We start from the raw sequence: 24,215 nt of genomic DNA, 5'->3' as shown, positions 1-24,215 counted from the left end.
TTTCCATGATGGATTAAAAAGAAAAATTCTTAAAGAATTTCCACCTTAATTACTGAGTCTTTTACTTAGAGACTGGCTAATCCATTCACCAGATGGAGCTCCAAGTATAGTACCATGACCCAAATGGAGTAATCCAACTTCCATACAAATACCTAACTTAAAAGGTCTCCTCAGAATTTTTCTTCATGAGCTTCAGGAAGTTACAGAACTGTCTCCTAAAAACATGACACACAGCACCTGCATTGCACATTCTTATCATTTATTGAGAGGTACTTTTTTAACAAAAAGTTCTACAAAAGACATCACCTTCATTTAAAAAATGGATTCATGTTTCTTCTCAAATACAATACAGGCTACATTTTATAAAGAAAGAAATAAATCTTTATTTAATTAACAGTACAAATACAAGAATACATAGAATATCAAAAACTGACCAACAAAACACATGGAGTGATTCACATGCACTTTTGTAAATAGGTCAGCCTTAAAGTTGAAAAGCAATACATTAGGAGGAAAAATATTAAGAATTCTGAATCTGGAAAATGGAAGAAATTTAGGAGCACGTCACTTAGTTGAGTTCTCCATCAACCCTGTCTAGCCTGTCTTACCATCTAATAAAACCTGTTAGCCAGAACCTCCCCTCCACAAGAGCCCTGTGCTTCAAGGAAAGCAATGATTGTGTTTGGAGACTGCCAGGAGTGGAGAACAGGCCACACCTCAGGTCAAGTGCAGGGAACACCAGAGGTGCCCTCAGGGAAGGCACCAGGCAATGACACCCCCATGAGAGCAGGCAGGTCAATAGTGAAGTGAGCAGCCTGGGCACTGATGAGAGAGATCCCAGAGCAGCTCCTGCTGCAGAGCACCCAGAGTGGGTCCCTGCAGCAGTGACTCACTGCTGAGCACACTGAGTTTCACAACTTGCCTTAGAAGATACATACAATGTGGAATGTTTTTTCTTCTGGGTTTTCTTCTCTGTTGAGATTTTAGTTTCTCTCTTATCTTCTTCTGTAGTTTCAAATCTGGATTCAGCTGTTAACCTATAGGCAAAGCAACCATGCTAAATACATATTTAGTTAATATAAACCAGGACTAAAATAAGAATTTTAGGCAAAATCAACAAGCCAGCTGGCAAACAAGACCATCGATATACAGAGACAGAGTAAGCACGGTTTAAGAAGAAAATGAGACTAAACCAAAGCATTTTTATATCACATTTCATCACTTAAAGCTTCCCCCCACACCTCAGCTGCTGACATGTTTGGTAAGAAGGGTTATTGAAGAGGTGAAGAGGCTGAGATCAGCCTTCAGAAACAGCAGTGACTGTGTCATGCACAGAAAGGAGATCCAGTCCCCAAAACCACAACTCCAGGTGAAAAGTCTGAGCAACATCATACAAATGGGATGAAATCAAGCTTCTTGCTTCTACACCACCAAAAACCTATCCTTAAAATAATATGTTCCTTTCAACCTCATTCTACACTACTCTGGCCTTCAGCTTAGTGCTTGAATATCTTCAGTTTGGGGAAGATTTATTTTCAGGCCCTAAATGATATAATTTGTCTGCTGACATGTCTTAGTTTTATCTCCATTTACATTCCTAGCAGAATTGTCTCATTGCTGTTAAAAAGATAATTTTGAAATCAAAACATCAGATTGTGCTCAGATGCCTAAATCTTGGTTTTAACTTAATGAACATGCAAACATGCCATTAGAACAATTGAGGAATAGTGATATTTTACCCAACCAAATTACCCACAGCCCATTGACTGTTACACATGATTATTTTCACAGAAGACAGAAATTATGGAAAATGAAGTTCCAAATTAAACATCACTTTATATAACAACACAAACTCCACACTTGTTTATCAGCACATACATTAAAGCAATTCTCTGGTGACCTTGTGGATTTTTAGTGGTCTCATGAGGGCTCAGTGAGCAACCCACACCATGGGCAGCTGCTTTCAGTGATGTTTTTCCCAAAACAAATAGCTGCTTCTCAGTTGCCAGAAACTTATTTGCAATTCAGAAAGGTGCAGCTGAATGTGAGGACTATGAAAGGAACTGTAACAAAAAAATTTGGGGAAATGCAGCTACAGATTCAGACTGCTGTCAAAGCCTGATGCATTGCAGGCCCTGTTCATGTTAATCCCTATAAGCACTGTCTCAACAGGCTGAACAAAGCCAGGCTCTGCTGGGCACCTCCTCTAGATCAGGGCTTGCTCCACCATATATAATATATATATATATATATATAATATATATATATATATAATATAATGTGCTCTGCATTAAAGCCACATCTGTAACTCTGAGGGCTGAGCACCTCCTGCCATGGTCACCTTCACTTTGAGTTGGACAAATCCTCCTGTGCTTACAGCTACAAGGAATTGTTCAGGGAAGAAAGAAATGTGTTCTCAGCAGCCATCATCATCATCACATGGTGTGCACACCCCAGCAGCTGCAGGTGGGGATGGAGAGTGGCTGTCCATGAACCTGCTCCTATGGCAGAGTCCCTTCATTAGTCCCTCCCACTCTTGTGCCCTAACCAACTCCTGCCCAAGGCCACCAAAACCACTACACCAGTGGCCAAAATTGCCAAGCAGAAAGAACTCAAACCAGAAGAACAAATAAACACCACTTTCACTTAAGTTACCTTCCCCAAAGCAGCACCAGTGGATTTAGACACAATATTGCCTTTTTATGGTAGAATGTAATTATCTTAGCCTGTAATGTAACAACTCTGGCAACCACATTCACCCTGTGCCTCTTGGGGAGCAGACAGAAGCCAGGACCAAGGGAGTGAAGCTGAGCCTGAGAAGGGTTGGGGCAGTTTTCCTCCTTTCTTTCTCAGTGCCCCACTATCTTTAACTGGCAGGGAGTTAATCTTGCCCAGGTCTGGCTTGCCCATGACCTCTGTCACCTTTACCCACAAATTTTACCCATCCAATGCTCTCCTTTGTCCTATGGAAGAGAGGGAGGAGCAGCTGATGTGCAGCAAGCTGAGGTTCACCCCACAGCTCTCAGAGCCCTGTCCTGGCTCATCAGGTGGCAGTACAGGGAATGGATCAGAGAGAACAGACAATGGTTAAACACTTGAGGCAAATGCTGGTGAAATTATGACATGATTCAAGCTTGGACTCTACACACTCCAAACCAGATCTAACTGGGGCTCCTTCTACCTATTTAAATAAGATGAATTTGTCTCATCAATCAGGTGGAGCTTTACTTCCCAAGGCTGAGGGCTGTGCCAAAAACCCAAAGAGCATTATTGGTGTACCCAAATCTCCTGCTGAGCCAAATGGCCACAGGAAATTGTTCAAAGCCCAAGTGAAATAGATTTGGTGTATGTAATCCAACTAAATAATTTAGGGGAGCAAATAAGCTCTTTGACATCCAAACTCTTCTTTAGATCAAACTCAGGCAAACAACCTCAAATCTCAATGCAATATAAATTGTGCAGCAAGGACTAGAGTTTGCTATTGCAGTTTAAGAAGGGAAGAAAAGCATTTCAGTAGAGAAATGGATCTTTCTATTGACCAGTTAGTTGGCCAAACAAGAGATATCACTGCACATAACCTCTGCATTGCCAGAATTCCAGTAGGCATTGATTGAGAAGTAATAACCACCACCTGAATATTTAAATCTGTAGTCTCACCACTCCTATCAGAACCTGACCAGTGCCATCCCCTAGTGAGCTACTCCAGAGCTGGCTGGAGCCCTCTGGAAGGACACAGAGGTGCCCTGCACACACAGCTCTTGGCTGAGATTATCCAGCTGTACCTGCTTAAACCTCCTCAGCAAGGAAATCTCTTCACACAAGGGACTTTGTCACCTCTACCAGCACACCCGATCACTTCTGACCACTTCCTCATTGCCTCCTGGGCTGAGATGACAAAGTCAACCCCACTTTCTAGAAATTAAGTTTGCAGCCCTTTCACAGCTTAAGTGGCTCTGTTCTCTCACAATTCATGGGTCAATGTCAGAGCTCCACTAATTACTGCACAAAAACTATTCCAGGCACAAAACCAAGCCTCAGAGACCACAACAGCCTTTTCACTGCAGCATCACATTTTAGCTGACACAAGGTCAAACACTGACAATTATCCACCCTTATTTTTTCCTCCCACAAACTCTCCCTGTTCAGGTCCCCACTCCTGATCAATTTGCCAATATTTTCTGTGCCCAAGGTTCAGCCACATCCATCACAGAACAGTCCAGAGATTCTTTCAGTGTTTAGAAATCCAGCTTCTCAAACACTCAGACTTCATCATGGCTTCCTATTTTATAGCACATCATAGCAGATCAGGAGTGAATAAATCCTTAATGTTAGCTTAATATCATGACCTGGGGTTCATTAACATAATCAGAAACAAGCAGAACTTTCTGCCTGGATTTGCCTTTTACAGGCTCATACTATCACCAAAAAAGCATAACAGCTTATACAAAGTTTTGTGGCAGCTTAATTGTGTTTGTGGTTTTTATTTTTCTAATATTTTCCATCTTTTGTTCCTTATTTGAACCAACAGCAATGGATACAAGATTAGAAACCTCCCTCTGAACTATGGTTTCACCTTCCTCTTCCATTTTTTCTACTCTCTCTGCTTTCCAGCATCAAGTCCATAAATAATTTCCACTCCTCACCCTCTCTCCAGTAGGTTCCCCCTTCAGTTCCCATAAACTATTTCCGACAGTTTCCTGTAAGCAGACATTCTATCTTCTATTCCCCAAAGCAATAGAAAGAAGTTCAACTTTTCATATCAGGTTACATTCTGCCTGCTCCTTTATGTGTAGAGGACATTATCAAAACCCAATACCATCACTAAATTATCCCAATCTTTCCTCTCCACTTTTTCCTCCATATCTGACCTTCCTGATCTTCCCTCCTCACTAACAATCCCACAGTTTAACACAATTGCTAAAACTGCTGTTTCTGCCATATTCTCTCCAGTTTGAGACAACTGCAGTGTTTGGCTACTTGAAAACTGTTAATTACATCCATGCAACCTTGAGGAATTGATCCAGGAGCCAAAGCACCAATCCAATTACCCTGAATGCCATTAACATTGGCTGTTTCTTCAGCAGATATTAGCAAGTTGCAAGCCCAAAACCTCTGGCCTAGCCTAGACGGTTTTTCTACCCCCAAGCACTCAAGTATGTGTTTACAAAGAGTATGAAGAGAATACAAAAAGCATTAGTTGAGAAAGTAGAAAATCAAAGTCAGCACTGTTTTCACCAGAATAAAGAAGCTGGAGATAATGACTGTTCTCAGTTACTTTACCATCTAGCAAAAAGTAACTTCAATTCTCAGTTCAGGAGAAAAATCTCATCTTAATTTGGCAGTTGTGTTTCCAGCTATTGTGCATCCAGACCATGCATTTGTCTGACAACAAAGACAGCTCATTGGTTCTCTATTATCATGTACAATGAAAGTTAACACAATTCAGGTGAAGAATTACTTAAATAATTTTTAGGCTTTTAGCTAAATCTGGAAGTTGCTGGGGGCTGAAAATAGGTATGAAACTGGAGCATGACTCCAGCTGCCTTTACTACCTTGAGCTGTAACACAGCTGTGGGGCAGCTCTGAGGGCACCAAGAACACAAAGTTCCTGATGCTGGAGCAAACCAAGTGAGCTGTCATGCTACCTGCACACCTCAAATGTCTTCAACAGGAAAGTTACTTCAGAGACTGTTTTGAGAGTCTTTTATTAGTCAGTGTTTTAGTCCTTCTAAAAGGGAGTGAGAGGCTGAGCGTGGGCAGGCGGAGCTGAGGAATGACACTGCATGCAACACTGAGCAAATAGATCAAGCAGTGCAGAGCACAGTTCATGCAGCCAAAGAAAAGAGATGCAGCTCTGTGCTGAGGGCCTTGAGCAGAGACACAAGCTGACACTGACCTGGGGACAGCTGGAGCTGAGGAATTGTTTCCACTTCTGCTACTGGAAGTAAAGGTGACGTGATTCTCATCTTGAATTTTAACTCTTTTCCTTTCTCTTTCAGGTTCCACAATGTTTCGTATTGCCTGGAGAGCTGTGTGCAGTGGGGATGCTTGGACAGGCTGTTTTTTTGGAGAAGCATCACTTTGCTCCAGGTTTTTGGTAGTCATCTTTTTTCCTTCCTTACTTGGCAATTGAGTGAGAGCAGTTTCTTTCACTGGAGTATTTTTGCTGTCAAAGTAGTCACAAGTTGCATTCACTGGAATTCTCTCCCTCTTCTTTTTAATTTTAGAACCTTTAAGTAATTCTAAAGGAAAAAAAAATTTTTATTTAAATATATTTATATATATTTAAATAAATATATATATTTTTATTTAAATATATTTTTATAGATAAAAATATATTTTTTTATTTATTTATATTTATGTAGAAAATATACATTTTCTACAAAAGAGAAGCTGGAGATTGCTTGTTCCCCAACACGTTCACAATAGAAGTAAGAATGTTTCACATTACTAAAGAGCTTGGAATAATTCTTAATAGACAATTTATAATTAGATATATATTTATATATATTTATATCTATATATATTTATATCTGTAATTTAATAGACAATTTTAATACCCTTAAAAGAACATTTCTTCATATAATCTGATCATCCCAGCAGAAGTTAGCTTGAAAAAGAGACAACATCTTTCTCCTCATCCACTCTGTCTTTTCACCAAGGCTTTAAATTAAATGCTCTGAACTGCAGGTTGCTGAGGTAAGCTTCCACAAATCACATTTTAAAGGTAAATCCTCTGGGTGTGGACAAAAACAACTTTCTTATCTGGTTCCCCATTCATGGAATCCCAGAATCGTTTAAGTAGGAAGGGATCTTAAAGCCCATCTCATTCCCAGCCCCTGCCATGGCAGGGACACCTTCCACCATCCCAGGCTGCTCCCAGCCCCACCCAGCCTGGTCTGGGGCACTGCCAGGGATCCAGGGGCAGCCCCAGCTGCTCTGGGCACCCTCAGCACCACCCTCACAGGGAAGTTCCATCCTAATATCTCACCTAAATTTGCTCTCAGTTTAAATAGAATCCTTTTCCCCCACAGCTCCCTTGCTTTGTCCATACTCAGGTATCAGCTGTTTGTCAGGTGGGTCTCTCTAGTCAAAATTTCATCCATATTAACTTTCTACACTGTTTTCCTGTAAATGCTTTGCACCTCATTCCAAAGCTCCCATCAGCTGCCTATACCCAGAGAGCTGAGGCTTCTCACCACCACAAAGACACTGCTGCTATTATGGGAAACACCTGAGATTGGATCCCACCCACTCGAGTCTGGCTATCTACCTGTGCTCTATGAAGCCCCTGAACTGCCATTTTTAACTATAAACCTGCATTCTTTGGTCTCCTCTAGTCAGTGTTCACACATTCAAGTGAGGTCTTGAGCAAGGCAGGACTTTTCTACTTCAGCTCAGCAGATTTTGGATCAGGTCATTTCAGAAAGTCAGCAACTATTTAAGCATTCAATTCTGGAACTAAAACAATGTCTTCCCATTTAGTGTCATTCCATTTTTCCATTTCTAAAGGCTGAGAAAATCAAAAATTTATATTTTCCCTGATAGCAAAGAAGTTGTTACCTTCAGGTTCATATTTCATTTTCAGCTCATCCAGCATAACCCGCAGGTTCATGTTCTCACTCTGACAAGCTTGCAAATGCCTCTCATTTGTGAAGAGCTTCCTTTCAAATTCCAGGACCCTCTGGCTCTCATACAGAGCTTTCATTCTCTGCAGGGATAGCTCATTTTTCAGTGTTTCAGTTTCCTTGCTGGGATGGGAGGAAAATTATAAAATGAGTCACACTTGGATTAGTTTGGGTTTTTCTTTTAGTAAAGCAACAACTAAGCCCTGAACTTCAACCATAAATTGGTGTTCGTACATTAGTAAGAAAAATCAAGCTTTTTTGTCCTATAAAACCTTCTGAGGGTTATTATCTCACTTTTTATAAGAGAAATAAACATACATAGCCTAAAGAATAAGACTTTTCATACAGTTTCCTTAGAGATTAACTTTTAATTTATTCAAGGTCTCAACTGCCCTGTATCTAGGAGTATTAACAACATTTCTGAAAGAAAGCAATAATCATAAGCAGTATTTCTGCTGTTATCTTTTAAAACATAAATGAAACTACAAAAAACAACTCTTAGTCCTATAATGAAGTCAGGTTGGTTCCACAGCATTAGAAAATGCACCAGGAACAAAACCCATCTGCACCTGGGTATGTGCAGCAACACACAACAGTAACAAAAAAGGGAGGATAAAACCAAGTACCTAGAAGATAACCCTGCTAGAACCTCAGGCTGGAATCACTTACTTTGAGTTGTCAAGTTTAATTTGCAGTAAATCTGCATAGTACCCATTTTCAGAGTCACTTCCTTTTGCTCCATTAGCAGGTCTGGACTCCTCCATATTCTCATATAAAGTCTGATAAAGAACAAGTGTCAGCTTGTCAGGCAGTGACCTTTCAGAAGCACATTAGCTTAGTTCTTAGGAGACATTTTCTATGCATTTTGGTGGTAAAGCCTCATCATAGAGGGATTTAAACACAGATGATAAAACTCAGCTGCTCTGAGTACCTTCTCATTTGTTACAAATGTCAAATGGCACTAAAACTGACAGCTCTCTCTCATTCACTGAAAACAGGAAAAAAGTGAGTTATCTCAACTCCAGAAGGTTTGCAAGCAGCTCTGCAGAACAGCTTTCTTGCTTTTTACTTGAAAATACAGGGTATTTAGTTAACCCACAGGGAATTTTTCTCAGCATTTATTTCTAGGGTCAGCAGCTGGACCCCAGAGGAATATCAGCCATGCCCATCAACAGTCAAAATCTCAAAATCAATTACACATTTCAGATGAGGAAGTTGGTTCATAGTAAAGGTTTTAGAACATGTGACATTGGGGTTTTTGTTTGGTGGTTTTTTTCTGAACAAGCAGTACTCAAATTTTATCCTGTCCCAGAGACCTCCCAGGCTCTGGCACTCACTGCCTACAGATACTTTTGGTGGTTATTGGAATCAATCATTCCATTTGCCAACACTACTTATTTATGGCCTATAGACAGAAATTAAGTACAGATCAAGTTTAAACATGACAAAACTGGTAAAACAATCAGGCTTCTTCAATTATTGCTGAAATGGGTTAAGCCTGGCTTCACACCAGATTATTGGGTTAAATGCAGAATACAGGAGGCTATCCTGGAAAGCACAGTCCTACTGCACAAGCAAATACACCTCAGTTTGCATTCCAAAGCTCTGATAAGAAAGGGCCAAACAAGTCCAGAAACATGCCAGAATTAAGAAAGGCTCCAGTTTTGCACTCTGGAAACACACAAACATCAGTAGTATTACACTATGTACACAGAAATCCTCATGTGTTTTTTCACTTTTCTAAACACTGACAAGATGTTTTCAAGCTGCATAAGAAGACTGAAAAAACTGCTTTACAAGGATAATTAAGCATCTGAGTTTCACTAGAAAAGAACATGCTTTAGCTGCAAAGTTGAGCCACATCAAGAAAATAAATACCCAGGAAATTCAATAGAGCTGAAGCACTAAAGACTAAAGCCTAAGCACACACAGCACAGGTGCCAAATGACTGCACCTTCTCAGGGAAAAATTGGATGGCACAGCTCAGTGAGCTCTGACCAAGTAACTATAAACGATATCAAGGTGCTTCACACAGGACAAAAATTGTTTCTTCAACCCAGGTGTTGAGTGGGGCATAATTTTCTGCTTCTCTACACTTGAGGAGTCTAATCTTCTCCAGCTGCAAAATACAATTCAGGTCAAATAAAGATATGAGTCAGCTTTTGGATACCTTCTTAAACCTGAGCATGCACTTCAGATAATTTTCATAATTCTTGTTTTCATGTTTTAGTTTCCAGTTATAATTTTCCACTTAATTAAAAACCACATACCTTAAATTTTTCTAGCTGCCTCACTTTCATAAGAAGATCTTCTATTTCACCATTCTTTTGCTCTAACATGGACTGTAAGCGTTCCAGCTGATCAAACTCTGCCTGGGAGCCTTTCAGCTGCAGCAGTGTGGCCATCTGCAGCTGGAAAAGAGGAAAAAACTATTTACAACAAGCACTGGGATTAGTGACTGCAAATCCCAGCCTTTTACACAACATTGGTTACTGTAGCCTTGTAACTCTAAAGCTGAACATAGAAGGGCACTGGGTGCCTGCAGTCAGTCTCTGTGATACAATCCCAGCAATTATCAGCACAGACAGCCCAAGGCAGAGGGCAGCTGAGCTCTCAGTGAGCACTGAGCCCTGGGCTGTCCCTCTCACCTCTCTGCTGGCTGAGGAGCACACACACCCCCTGCCAAGGGCACACAGAGCATTCCACACCCCCCATCAGCACCAGGCCAGCCAGAGGCCAGGCTCAGTCCAGGCTGACTTGTCAGAGCTGAAATGCATCCTGAGAACTCACTCAGGAAAACCCCCCCACTTTTTTCAGCTCAACCCCCCCACTTTTTTCAGTTATAACACCACCACGTTTGCCTTCCACAATATTAACCCAAGAATTTCAGCTTTTTCTGCTTCTCCAATGGAATACCTCCTTTGAGGTAAAAGAACACCCTCTGTCATTATAAAGAAGTTATAAAAATCTTACATTTACAGCAATATGTCAATTGGTGTTAATAACATTGAAGTACAAGGATCTTAATACATTTAGTTACAGGTGATACATCAGACATTTAAACAAGAAACAGAATAATGAAAGACTTCACAAGGTGTTAGGGAAAACTGAGACATTTTTATCAATCTAGTCAGTATGGATAAGGTAACACTGGGAGGAATCACAGGGAAAGGATCAAGTAAAAAAAATGAGATTACAGAGGGAAAGCAAGAAGAGCATTTACCATACAGAATCTCTTATGTCAGCTAAAGGGAATTGATGATTCTGTGCACAAATTAGAGCTAATGAAAGATTCAATCATCTCCTCAGAGCTTCTACAGGATGTAAGGGAGGCAAAATTGGAAACTCCACCTCACTGGCTGCCTAAAACAATCCTCACAGCTCCCAAGCACAGACACCCAACCTTTTTCCCTTTTTCCTTAAAAGCCCTCCTGCTAACTGTCAGAAATGCAAATTGCAGCTGATCTACATAACAAGGAACTTAAAGAAACTGGAAAGGATGCTCTGGACTAGAAAAAATACACTAGAGGTGAAAAAGCTTTCCCAGGAGTGCTGTGTACATTCTGTTCAGGAGCCAGATCCTCAGGATTCACCAGTAATTACCACAAAGTGAGATTCTTACTAAAGATGCACCAGCAGTTACCTCTCCTGTGGGGTAAGCAGCTTTGAGTGGAGAGATCAGCTAAACTCAGATTGAGCTGTAACTGGCAGCATCTCAGAGCAGCACAACACAGAGGATGCTAACAGGGATTTAAGACAGCAGCTTAAGCAAAACAGCTGTCCTAACAAACCACTCACCTCCTGTACCAGCAGAAAAAAAGTAGAAAGAAAAAATTCCAAATAAGAACATGAAGCACTAGTACAGGAATACCAGTTTACCTCCATTTTTGGTACTTTTAGTATTAGGTGTGTTTGTTACACCATTCAATGACTGACTCACCCCATATCACAAAGAAAATTTCCAAAGCAACTGATCCTACCCAATGACTGTCCTCATTCAAATATCTTTGCTGTATCAGTAGGGTTTTTCTTCTCCTTTAAGACCACTGTTTAAACTATTTTCAACCTACTCTACAAAATCTAGCTAATACAAACCTTCAGAGCAACTCATCATAATCATCCTTGATGTTTAAGCACTCTCCTCAAACTGCATGACCAAGCAGTTGATCAAAATTAAAGGATCCACTTTAGAATTAGAAAAAACTTGAGACCAACATGAAAAGAGTTGGCAGCTCTGCAGCATCCCCCTGATATTATCTTGTAAATCAGCTTCTGCTAACTAGTCCTCAATATTAACCACCAGGCTCCCATCCTATTTAACTTAGAATTATGAAAGTTAGGACTTATTCTTACACCAAAAATAGAGAAAAGAAGAAGAAAAAATATGGACAAAGACAAAGCAACACAGAGGTAGAAAAACCCAAACCCCTACAGTGTGATGGTGGTAAAAGCCTGTCTTTTTCTTTGCTCCCAATCCTAGCAACCACAGTTAAAGTACAAATACTTGATTCATGTAGTACAAGGATTGGACAAGAAAAGAAAAAACAATTCCCAAGACAAACTGAATGCTGGTTTGACTGACAGGAGCTGTGTTTTACTTTTATCCATTAAACAACTACTGCCAAAGGGAGCAAACATGGTGCCCTCACTGTAAGGTGGATGCTGTTAGACCATAGCAGTCAAACAGCACATCATCATCTCACTTGTTTTTTCTCCCATCTCCCTCCCCCAGACTACTGCACCATATTTTAGAGATAACAAATCCCCTGGCCTGTGCATTAAAGCAGTGCCTTATCAGACCCAAGGACACCCTGGAGTATGACAGGAATCATCCTACCTTCATTCTCTGCAATTGTTCTCTAGTGAATGCATGCTGTTTTTGTAGGGACTGATATTTTACTTTCACACTGATCAGCTGTCGTTCCATTTCTGCCCTACGGTCCTCCACCTACAGAACATTGTCAACAATTATTACTGGGAAATCACAACACCTGCTGTCACTTGGATGAGGAATGGCATCAGGACATGCTGCCTAGCAATTGGTGCTCAGTCTGCAAACACTGCTTTTCCAGCAGCACTACTTGTAAATACAGGCTACTGGCTTAGCCCTGTGATACAAGTGAATAGACAGTGCCACTGAACCCCAACCAGTGAAATGCAACAGATTTTTCTTTTGATATCAAAATAAAGTAACATTCCATATGCTTCAGTGTTGCTGTAGAATGGTTTTGTCCACTGGCAGCAGAACAGTTTAAAATGATCTGAACTGTTTCTTCACCCATCCCCTGGATGCTGCCATGAAATAATGTTCCCTATGCATTTAACTCTTACTCAAAAGCTAATTCCAAAACCCTCCCAAAGGCTCCAACATCCAGACATTTTCAGGAAGTGTGTAAGGCAGCTTTTAGCAGCAACTGTTAATATTTCACATGCTGCCATTAAAGGTGGATTTATCAGCTGAACACAACTTCAAATCAAGAGTTGCAGACAGAACCATGATGAACCCTCAGTCACAACTTTTGACTTGATAGTCAGATAACTTGAAGTGATTCCATTAAATTTACAAATTCCTTATCTACAGAAAGAGCATCAAATAGTTTTCCACATATCAGATCAAAAATGAAGTTATATTTGAGGAATAGAGCTACATGCTGGCCAGATCAGGTGCAAAAAATACTCCCATATTTTCAATACAATACAAGAAAGAAAACTGAAAATACTTCTCAGGCATCTGTTGCACAGTTGTACCTCAGCAAAGAGAGAATTGCCTTTACTTGTAGGGTCCAAAGATTGTTGCACTGCATGATCCAGCTGAACCTGAAGCTCCTGATTAGCCTCATGAGCTTTCTAGATTAAAGCAAAGAGGATATTAGTCATTTAAGCATCTGATGTACTGCATACACAAATTTAATCAGATAGCTTTACCTCTTTTTCATTTCCTATACTTTAGCAGAGATTATATTGTACTGAAGTCCTTAACAGACGGTTCTAGTAACAAAAATTAATTTCATTTCACTAAAACACTTAATATTCCACTTGTTCTTCAGGAAAAGAGCACAACTAAATTTAAGCCTTTAAGGGTAAGCTTTGATGTTTATCAACTGGATTAATGATATTTAGATCACTCTCCCTGTATTCATCTGTGACAAATGCTCTACTTCCCAGTACAAGACTCCCCAAAGCATTCAGCAGGACTTGAAATAAAAAGGAGAATTCTGCCAGTGACCTGTGAGCAGGTCCCCAGGAGGCAGAACAGTGCCATGCAAAGGCTCCCCTTTCAGAACTGCCACAAAACAAGGCCAACAGAGAGCTTTTACCACCAGGCAGCACCAGACACGACCATTATCCTTCTCTTTTCCCTCTCCCTCACATCTCCCCCTTCACAAAAACCACACCACACCTTGTGCAATTTGGGATTATCTAGCCCTGTGACTAACAATGAAGAGAATACCTCTAATGCATTGCAGTAAAAGACAACTTCTTTTTCCCTCTCTTCTTTGTCCCCCTGCAGCCGCTCCAGCTGGTTCCGTAAGTTGCTGTTCACCAGCTCCAACTGCTCCTTACTGCACTGCAGCTCGTTCAGCTTTTCTTCATCACTGGCCTAAACAAACAAAAAAGCATCACATTAAAAAGATTTCAAACAACTGAAGACAAGCAGGCCTAAGTAGTAATTAGTTTTGATACAAAATATTATCTTGAAGAAGATAAGGTATTAAAGCCCAGCTATTAAAGCTATCATTTTTTGCTGTGCACATTGAATAAAAGTCACCCCTAATGCGGCACTATAGACACCACACCTAAAAATGAATGAGCAAGAGGGCAGAAATTCATCTTCAACTAGGCTACACTGCAAATGCAGAGCTCCTCACACACCTTCTGACTCTGGAGCTCAGTGAGCTCGATCTGCAGGCTGAGCATTTCTGAAGACATGGTCTCATGGACACGCTCAGACATCATGTGCAGTTCTTCTGATTTGGCAGCAATGATTTCCTTCTGGTGCTCCACTTTTTGTCTCAGTTGTTTCTCTGACAGTCGGGTTTCATCCAGTTCTGCTTTCAGGTTCTCCAACTTAAAAACAGTTGAGAACTAAATAGTATCATTTCATGGTAAATTCTTGAAAAGCACAATACTTCTGACTGCTCCAAACACAGAAAATGGCTTGGAAACACAAGAGTAGCTTTTAAAAATAAGCAGTGAAATTTAATCTAATTCAAAAGCAACTACACAGATATTTTTTAAAAACCAACCAAACAAGCTACTATACACTATTTATTATTTCTTAGTTAAGAAATAATACTATATAGTATTATTAGTGTACACACTATATATTATTTCTTAGTTAAGAAATAATACTATATAGTATTATTAGTGTACACACTATATATTATTTCTTAGTTAAGAAATAATACTATATAGTATTATTAGTGTACACACTATTTATTATTTCTTAGTTAAGAAATAATACTATATAGTATTATTAGTGTACACACTATTTATTATTTCTTAGTTAAGAAATAATACTATATAGTATTATTAGTGTACACACTATTTATTATTTCTTAGTTAAGAAATAATACTATATAGTATTATTAGTGTACACACTATTTATTATTTCTTAGTTAAGAGCGCACTTACAAGTTAAGAAAACAGTATCAACAACTTTTTAGCTATATTTTAATTATCAAACCTTGTTTTTAAGGTCACTGATTTCTTGTCCATAGGCTCTGTCAAGCTGCTCTTTCTGTTTATCCAGTTGCACATTTTGCTGTTGCTTAAGGGACTCACACTCAAAATTCAAGCTTTCCAACATTCGATTCTTGAGTTCAATTTCTCTCTGAAGTGTGTATTTCTCTTGTTCAAATTTCTGAAAGAAATGACACACTAATAAACCTAGATGTAATTGTACACTGTTCCCTAAGCATTTATGAAAAAGCACAGGCTCAGAACCAAGATACTTGTAGCTCATTTAGTCTTTTGTTGGGAGTGCCAATTAGAGAGTTGTAATATCCATGTTATAAAAAAATTAAAATAACTGCTCCAAAATGTTATGATTTATAAATGCTGTGTTTATAATTGGATTGTGAAATATTCTCTTCTCCATGGAAACTCTGTATTTCTTTGCACCCAACATGAAATGTGTGGGTATCTTTTCTGCAAGGGCCATAGATTTACCCAGAGTTTGTATGTCCTTTCTACCACTACAGAACCCAATTATGTTAAAAATTACTCCAGTCCATCAAGCAGAACAGCTGAGTTCAATAGTTTTTTTTAAGACAGCTAAATGGTCTGTTTCATAATAAATCCCATCAACTCTTCCAGACTGAAGAATAATTTTTTAAACAGCTTCTATCTATGCTTGATTGCATGTTTGCTAATTACAAAGGGCAGCTTCATTTTACTCTTCCATTTGGCCAGCAGTTAAGGAAAAGAAAATCTTGAAAGCAAAAAAGGTAAAAAGGAAGCCAAATTAATCTAAACATTTCAGATTTTTATTTCCTTTTCAAAAGAACCTAACTCTTGAGACACAAAACAGAATTAAATAAAAACCTGAAAGCTGTCAGGTATCAAAGTGACCTCTGTGGCCTAGACACAGCTTATCAAGGACAGGCTCAGCTCTCAGGGCAGAAGGTTGAACACAGAGATAAAGACTGGCCACAGGACAGGTTTGGGAGTGCACTGCTTGGCCAGAGCCAAGAACAACAAAACCCCAGCAAGACCTTGCCTGCACATGGCTACAGAAGAGCACACAGAGCCTCCTGAGAGGCCTCTGTGCCTGCTGGTAGAACCCACACTTGTGTTCACAATTACTGCACCCAGAATGCACAGAGGAGAGCCAGAGAGGGATTCAAAAGCTCTGAAGAATCTCTTGGGTAAGCCCAGCTCCCACAAAGTGTTATTCTACTGTATGAAGGCCCACAATTCCTACCCTCCAGCCCTGGAATCCAGGCTCCCAGCCAGGCTCAGAAGGTGGCTCCAGCCTCCCACACAGGGTCACAACCTGTGGGAGCAGCTCAGTACCTGCCCTGTGTGCAGGTCAGCAGGAAAGGATCATCCTGCCCTGGCTGCCTTGGAACCTGGGCCTTCAGCTGCCTCTCACACAAAGATCACTAATGGTGAACCAGAATACAAAATTCTGTCCATTCAGAACAGCTGGGTGCTGCACCAAAACAAACCCTTCAGCTCTATCCCAGGAGAAGGGATGGATGCACAACCAGAAAGAGACTAATGGAAGATAAATAATTTATCTGAAATGCAAGCTGGCTGAACACAAAGAAGGCCATTAAAGCTTTTAGGAAAATCTCTTCCACTTTTCATAACTGGAATTTTCTCAAACAATTACTAAAAAGAAAACTAAATAATACCTCCATAACTTAGCACTATGCTACTCCTTTTTCTGAGCTGCAAAGGAATGTGCTAAAAAGCTCAGAACCTCTGGGTATTTGGAAAATTTGAAACCTTTACTAGAGAAGAAATCAATTTTACAGTCTTGCTGCTAGCATTCTTTGCACAGCTTTTAAGTGATATAAAGTTGACTGGGAGAGCATACATAAATGGATTGCTAGACAGAGGAAAAGCATGCTCTGAAGCAAATTTACTTTAGCATTTAGCACTCATTTTACATTAAAGGCAATTAGTCCTACATGATACTGAACACTTGATGCATAATTAGCTATGAAACCCTCTCCCAGTTAGATACAATTACACTCAATGTCTTACAGCTGAGAAAAAAAGCCCTCTCTTACAACTACTTAGAGCTTTATTAAAATTAATCTAGATGCTCAAAGGCATGTAGAACACCTGTGCCTTGCAGAAAACAGTTAAAATAAAACAAAGTTGTGGTTTTGAACTTGGAGAAGAAAAGGCAGTCATCACCTCAGTTTTCTCAGTCAATTCACAGCGTGTTTGATCCAGCTGGTTCTGAATCTCACTTTGGGACTCCAGTAAATGCAAACCATATTGTGCTGCCTTTCTTCTCTCATTCTCTGCTTCCTTGAGTTGCTGTTTAAGACTTAAAATGGTCTCTGCCTCCATTTTTCTTTTTTTATTCAATACTGCAAAGAAAAAAAAACCTTAAATATATTTTACAGATAAGAGTGGTTATCTAAAAGAAGTTATTGGATTTCCTTTCTTAACCAGGACAGAACCATATATTGTTGCAATACAAGATACAAAAAAAAAAGCTCACAAGCAGACCTGTGAACAGTAAAATAACTGAAATAGTTATTTCTTCATAAACTGGGTTACTGCCTTATTTTTGATTATATCTAGCATGCATATTTTTAAATACAAATACTGTGCCCCCAGCCTTTCTTTGTGCAGCACAACCAGAGTTAATTTAGGATAGAGCTCTCCTGCCAAGTACAAGACAATTAAATAACCTTAGGAAAACACTTCTATGCACTTGGCTGACACTATTTTCTCTGCATTACAAACCAAGCCCCACTAAGTCCAGCATTTCTTGTGTACACAAATAACACTTAAGATTGGAGTAGGCAGCTGCCTTAGCAGGACAGGGTACTCCTAATAACATTATGTGGGATGGAGAAACAGATAACAGGTAAGCAAGGGAAGAGTCAAAAACAGCAGCCCTGTAAAATATATGGAGTTTAACACAGGGCTTTGCATCTATTTAAGTGCTTAATGGAGTCCTTCAAAAATTAGTTTATTTGTTGGTAAATAATCATCTCCTTGTCACATTTCAGAAATTTCATCCTTTTCTAATTGTATAATGAAAGACAGAAGGTGAATTTTGCAAAAAAGTTAGCCAAAGTAAATCCAACAAACCAAGTATTTATAAAAATAAAAAGTCAAATTAACACCATAAGCTCATATGACTGCTTGCTCCCAAATCTGCTAAATCAGCCTGCTGCAAAAAAATCCTATTAAGACAGAAAATGCTAAGTAACTTGGGCTTCTGAACAACATATGCCAAGAGGAGGAAATAACAGAGGGAGACAAAAAAAATCTTGCAGTTGATTTTTTAAAGCCAGGGCCCATAACTTTTATATAATTTTAGAATTAAAGTACTTCTGTATTGAAGACCTGACTCCTGCTTTTTGTTCTCACAGAAGCAATTTATTTGCTGTCATTTCTTACTGGCAGACACATCATTCTCATGAATGTTGTAATAGCCATCCTTCACTTCTTTTTTTTGCTAACTTTCAGTCAACATGAATAACTCCTAGGGGAGTTACTCAGCTTCTATAATAGAAAAGAATTTAATTAACATGCAGAAGTAATTGTACCATTACTGTGCCAATTCCTTTCCAAGGCACAGGATGGAAACGATCACATTCTGATTTTTGCATTTTCTCCTCACTTGTTGCTATCCAGGTTTAACACATACAAAGGGACTTTATCCAGCCAGGCTTTGAAACCTCGGTTTTCACCTCTAAGCCTCAAATTCTAGTTCTACATTTATACTAAAATAAGCCAGGGAAACAGGAATTTTGCATACTAAGACTCATCAGTATTATACTAATACAGGGACAGTGCATAAAAATTAATTACTAAGTGTTTAAGGCAAGGTGTAGCAATACAAGAACATAGGCAGCAACTTCTGCCAAGTATTTCCACTGGTAAAGAGGATAAATGAACCACTGTTCACTTACAAAAACAGAACTTTAAAAATAGCTTTATTTTCTGATCAGACAATAGCATAGAGGCAACACAGCCATATGGCAGTTCCTAGTTTACTAACTTAAATGAACAACATGTTTAACTCACCTCCAGAAGCCCATTGAAGTAGTTCTTGACCTTATTCTTCCACCCCACCTTTAAAGGAAAAGAAGTTGTCTAGTCTGGATGAGTCTGAGCTGCCAGCACAGCCCTTCAGAGCAGTCCCTTTTCAGAAGAGGCTTAACCCTGCTGGCTGCCTCATGAACATGCAGATCACAAGCTAAGCCCCCACATAAATGCAAATCTTATTCAAATCTCAGTGAGGCAGCTGTCAGACAGTTTAGCAACAGTCAGGTCAGGCAATGCTGCCAAAGGATGGATGCTCTGCAATTTGGCTAAGGTCACCTTCTTCTGGCACACCTGTAATTTTTAAGGGGGGGATTTTTGTCTCACTCTCTCCTACTACTTAAGTTCTTTTAATTTCTCTTCCAGTTTCACATACAAGAACTTTGAGCTCCTAATAAATTATTTAATAGACAAGAGGAAAAAAAAAAAGTATGGGTTTTTTCTTAATTTTACAGTTGAAGTAGGAAGGAAAAGAGAAATAGCTTTCTTATTCACACACTCCTGCTGACTATTAGGGAAAATAGCAAGTATGTCTTTTGGAGCACAGCCAACCTCAATTTTTCCTTGTCAATTCTGGATGAATCAAACAAGTCCAGGTAGTTTTGTTTAAGAAGCTGTACACTGAAATAATTGCCAGCAATTTAGTATTATACATGAGGCTAAGTAAATTACTCTGAAAATAACGTTTTAAGATCAATTGAATGGGGAGCAAGGTGAGTAGGCAGGAGGAAGGCAATAACAGACATCAGTCTTCATTTATTCTACTGAGTTACAAGAGTAACTCACTTCTGGCTAAATATCTTCAAACATTTAATGAGAGATTCTACACACCTCGATTATTCAACCATTCAAAGTCTCCTTAATAAAAGTAACAAGGTAGGAGATAAAAGGCAGTCTGTTGGCTTTCTTCTCCCACTCTAGCACACTTCTCTGGTTAAACTCCTATTCCCCAAGGCCACACGAAACAGCTGCCTGAGCTCTGATCCTATCAAAAGTGCATTTTGTGATCAGGAGCACACACTCTCCAGGGTGGTTTTTCTCCCTTATCCCAGGCATTCCCACGACCCAGTTACTTACACAAGCCCGTACCTGCACCCACCACGCTGCACGCTCAGGCTGAAAGCTTTCCAGAGCCGATCACCTTCCACAAACAGGCTCTTGGGAGGGCCGGTACTACAGAGAACAACAAACATCACACAACAGCCTCACCGTTGGGCCACACAGAGCCGCTCTGGCAGTGCTGTGTGTCACCAGCGCCATGTCCCCGCTGTCCCCTCCTGCCGGGGCCAGACCCCCACAGCCGGTATGGCCCAAACGGGCTCGCCTCGCTCCTCCGCGGGCTGTGAGGCAGCCAACGGCCCCACCGGCTGCAGGGAACGGCGGCGGGCACGGCAGCAGCCCCAGAGAGAGCAAACCCCGCTCCCCTTCACTGCCCGCCCTCGCTCGCTGCCCTCTCCCCGCACCCGCCGTTGCTGCCGTTCAAACCGGGCTCCGCGGCACCGCCCAAGTCTCGCGAGATCCGCCCCGCCCGCTCCGGCCCCGCCTCCCGCGCAGGGAGGCCGTGAGGGGCCCCGTGAGGGCGGCTCGTGCCCGCGGCTCCCGGGGCGCTCCCGGTGATTCCGTCTCAGCGCTGCCGCAGGGTCGCGGCCGTCCCGGTTATTGGTGTTAAATACAAAGCTGTCCCGAACCAAATCGCACACCGAGGAGAGCAATTTCTATGTTTTATTCGAGTTTGCCCGAAGTAGGAGCTTAGTGGCAACGCGAAAGGCTGGCTAACAGACCAGCAGAACTTTACACTCTATTTATGCGTTTCAGCAAAGGCATCAGCACTCGGTGGTTACGAATTCCATAACTTTTCTATCCGTGGGTGCCCAAACCGCTGTTTGCTGTCCCACCTCCGGTTCCTCGTGCCGATCCTCAGCTCCCCTCCTGAGGGCACGGACGGCGCCTCCCGCCGGCTCAGCCCAGCCCGTCCCTCATGCCCGTGCCGCAGGTTAAGCGCTTGTAGCACGGCTGTCCAATCCTCCTGCTTTTCTCTCAAACTTGCTCTGGTTTCCACTCATCCTCACTTCCGTACCAGGGAGGGATTTTATAGTGCTAAAGTGTCCGCTATTCACAGATTTCCTAAGCACTGAAGACCTGAGCGATATCCACAAAGAAGACCAACATCCATCAGCAGGAGCATTTCACCATAGCTGTTTGGGAATCCAAGCACATGTGTCTAAATTTTTGTTGGGTTTTCTTTTTGTTTTTTTTTTTTTTTTTTTGCCCCAAAAGATAACCTTAGTAAATTTTACCTTTTAAGCAGTGATTAAATTTTTGATCTGTTCTGTAAGATTAATATATTTTTGTACTTACTATTCTACTTGATGTGACATCCCTAATCAAAGCCACTGCATGTAAACGTGATAGCAAATTCTGCTTTTAGTGAAACAGCAAGTAATGGTTAAATGATTAAACTCAAGCAACAGGCTGTAAGTAGGTGCAAGGATAACAATCCTATTTGGAGGAACTGGAACAGAAATAGATGTCCTAAGAAAAAAGGGGCTGAGAAAATAAGCAGAGTTCACAGGGAAATTGACAGAAGGAGCCAATAAAATATTCTTACTATCAAAATTACACTATTACTTTCCTATCAAAATGGACATCTAATTTCTGTCAATAGAAATAGGATTAAAAATTAAATACAGAATGGTCTAGACAGGCAAGAATACCAAGTTGATTAAAGCAGGGACAGGAAATGAGACAATCCTGTTCTAATCCTGATTCTGCTGCGTTCACTGTGTGATTAACCACTGCAAATACCCACAGCTAAACCCCCTTGTTTTAAAATAAGGATAACAGTGACTTAATTAAGAACTCCATATAACTCCACTGACAGGGAGTGAGTACATCTCAGAAAAAAATGAAATAAGTTGTAAGTTCTAAGTATTAGCATGGTTACTCCATCCTCATAGCCTGCTAAATCCTAAGAGTTAAAATAGCTGCTACTTCCCCCACTTTGGTTCTACAGTCATATATAATAGCTGATATTTAATACATGAAATATTTTAGCCAACTCCATAACATTTTCCTCAGCTTAGATTTTCTATTTATGCTTTAAAGCAGAGTTGGGAACTTAGATGCAAAGTAACTGTTGTCATCTTGTTGCAGGGGTTCCATACTGTTGTCTCCTTACCACCAAAGTTCCAAACCTTCTTGGTGTTTCTCGTGGGCATCTCCTCAGAGCACTGACTCTTTCTTCTTCACAAAGCAGCCACTGACCCCAGTTCCTTTCCCAACCACTCTTTTATGGCATCTTCTGCTCATTGCTTACAGCTGTGGCCTGGTAAAGTCAGGCCTGTTCCCAATCTTTGATAATTGGCCCAGCTGCAACTCCTTAGGGGTGTGATTACTTTCTACACCATCCTTATTTTCTTATATTCTATCCCCCTACAAGTAACTAATTCATGATTTAAATAATCCATTATCTTCAGACCTGTTCTTTTCCCCTTGCTGAAATGGCAATCACAGGGACAGTTTTACAGAGCATATCTACAGCTTGTGAACAGAAAACACAGGCACAGGTTTCCACCAAGCTGTTGGCAATCTGTCAGGCAGAGGGACCACCTTGCCAGAGTGCCTTCCCTGGTGTCACAATATCTAATTCTGATGTACCCCAGCATTCCTTGGCTTTGAAACTGGGATTCCCTTTAAGAGGCTGTAAGAACATGACAAGGTCATTATGTCCAGTGGCTGTGGTAAATATGGCTTTATAGAAACAAATACTTTAGTCCTCCTTATCCATGACAGGACTGTCACTTTTCATGTTTCTTTTCAGCTTAGGTTATATTTCAGTCCCTAGCTTGCTACTGTAACCATTCATTTACTGTTAGGAACTTTCCCCCTGCTTCCAACCCCACTGCCCTTTAGAGATTATACAAACCCAGTAGCTACTGAAGCATAGATGTTTTTTAAGTGTGGAGTTTGTATACTTTTGTTTATTGACATTTTGTATCAAGACTCTTAATTAAACTGTGCGCTGCTGACCCTGTGTAAAATGGAAACCCATGGTTTGTGAGTCCTCTCTACCAGCAGGCAAGGATTCCACACAAGTAAGGGATTCATTGCAGCAAGTAAACCTGTCAGTTCGAGGCTTGTTGATTTTATCTGCATAAAACCCATGAGTTTTAAAAGCTTGTTGATTTTATCTGCATAAAACCCATGAGTTTTAAAAGCTTGTTGATTTTATCTGCATAAAACCGATGAGTTTTAAAAGCTTGTTGATTTTATCTGCATAAAACAATGAGTTTTACAAGCCCTCTTGGTGTTTCCCTGCTGATTGCTCAGGGTAACATGAGCTGAGAAATGTTTCACTCACTGTGCCTGAGACACCAAATGCCCCACGGAGTCTGCTGAGAAGTGCTGATTGCTGCCCCTCACTGGCACAGCTGAGCCAGGCTTCACCTCAATAAAAACTTACTGGAGCAGGAGAATGTGGTTTATTTGTTTGTTTGTTTGTTTTTACATGTTCTTGCTCTTGATTATTTAAGAACACTTAAAGCTGCACAACTTAAAGCCATGTTATTTGCTAAAAACCCAGGTTCAACTCTATCCAGATTTTTCAGCAGATAAATATGGAGATGTTCTGGGGTTTTTTTTGAGATGGGACACTGTCACCTTCCATGAAGCAGAAACCAGAATATTGATATGTTCTAATTAATTACCGTGAATACCAGGAGCAGTTATGCCAATACCTGAGTTGTTCTGTGAGGAACTCGAGTAGCTCAGTAATTACAGCAACAGATTGAGGGCCAGTGACTGTTTCTAATCCTCTCTAAACTATTAGACACTGACCTCATC

General features: G+C 40.5%; 1 protein-coding gene across 5 annotated transcripts; it reads right to left on the bottom strand.

Moving 5' to 3' along the window:
* Positions 1 to 246: 246 nt before the first annotated feature.
* SPDL1 (spindle apparatus coiled-coil protein 1) lies at positions 247 to 20,897 on the bottom strand. 5 transcript variants are annotated; one of them, XM_077186444.1, is made up of 14 exons: positions 20,837 to 20,897; positions 20,451 to 20,546; positions 19,356 to 19,403; positions 17,502 to 17,680; positions 15,316 to 15,492; positions 14,502 to 14,696; positions 14,080 to 14,229; positions 13,377 to 13,475; positions 12,466 to 12,576; positions 9,899 to 10,039; positions 8,298 to 8,407; positions 7,564 to 7,751; positions 5,897 to 6,242; positions 247 to 1,037 (listed from the first exon to the last, which is right to left on the bottom strand). In XM_077186444.1, the coding sequence occupies exons 4-14, from the start codon at positions 17,658 to 17,660 to the stop codon at positions 890 to 892; spliced, it is 1,824 nt and encodes a 607-aa protein (XP_077042559.1). In that variant the 5' UTR covers positions 17,661 to 17,680; positions 19,356 to 19,403; positions 20,451 to 20,546; positions 20,837 to 20,897; the 3' UTR covers positions 247 to 889. The 5 variants fall into 5 exon arrangements, with proteins under 5 accessions (XP_077042559.1, XP_054498888.2, XP_077042561.1 ...); XM_054642913.2 differs by having other exon boundaries at positions 20,463 to 20,546; XM_077186446.1 differs by lacking the exon at positions 19,356 to 19,403 and having other exon boundaries at positions 20,463 to 20,546.
* Between the last annotated feature and the right edge of the window lie 3,318 nt (positions 20,898 to 24,215).

Source organism: Agelaius phoeniceus, chromosome 15, assembly GCF_051311805.1.
Source record: "Agelaius phoeniceus isolate bAgePho1 chromosome 15, bAgePho1.hap1, whole genome shotgun sequence".
NCBI classification, from domain to species: domain Eukaryota; kingdom Metazoa; phylum Chordata; class Aves; order Passeriformes; family Icteridae; genus Agelaius; species Agelaius phoeniceus.
This window is presented reverse-complemented; position numbering and strand designations above follow the sequence as displayed.

Coding starts and splice junctions, on each gene's coding strand:
- SPDL1 (XM_077186444.1), bottom strand. CDS start 17,660: ATGGAGGCAGAGACCATTTTAAGTCTTAAACAGCAACTCAAGGAAGCA. Junction 14,697..15,315: donor TCAGTGACCTTAAAAACAAG/GTTTGATAATTA, acceptor ACTGTTTTTAAG/TTGGAGAACCTGAAAGCAGA. Junction 8,408..9,898: donor GGCAGCTAGAAAAATTTAAG/GTATGTGGTTTT, acceptor GTTCTTTATCAG/ACTTTATATGAGAATATGGA.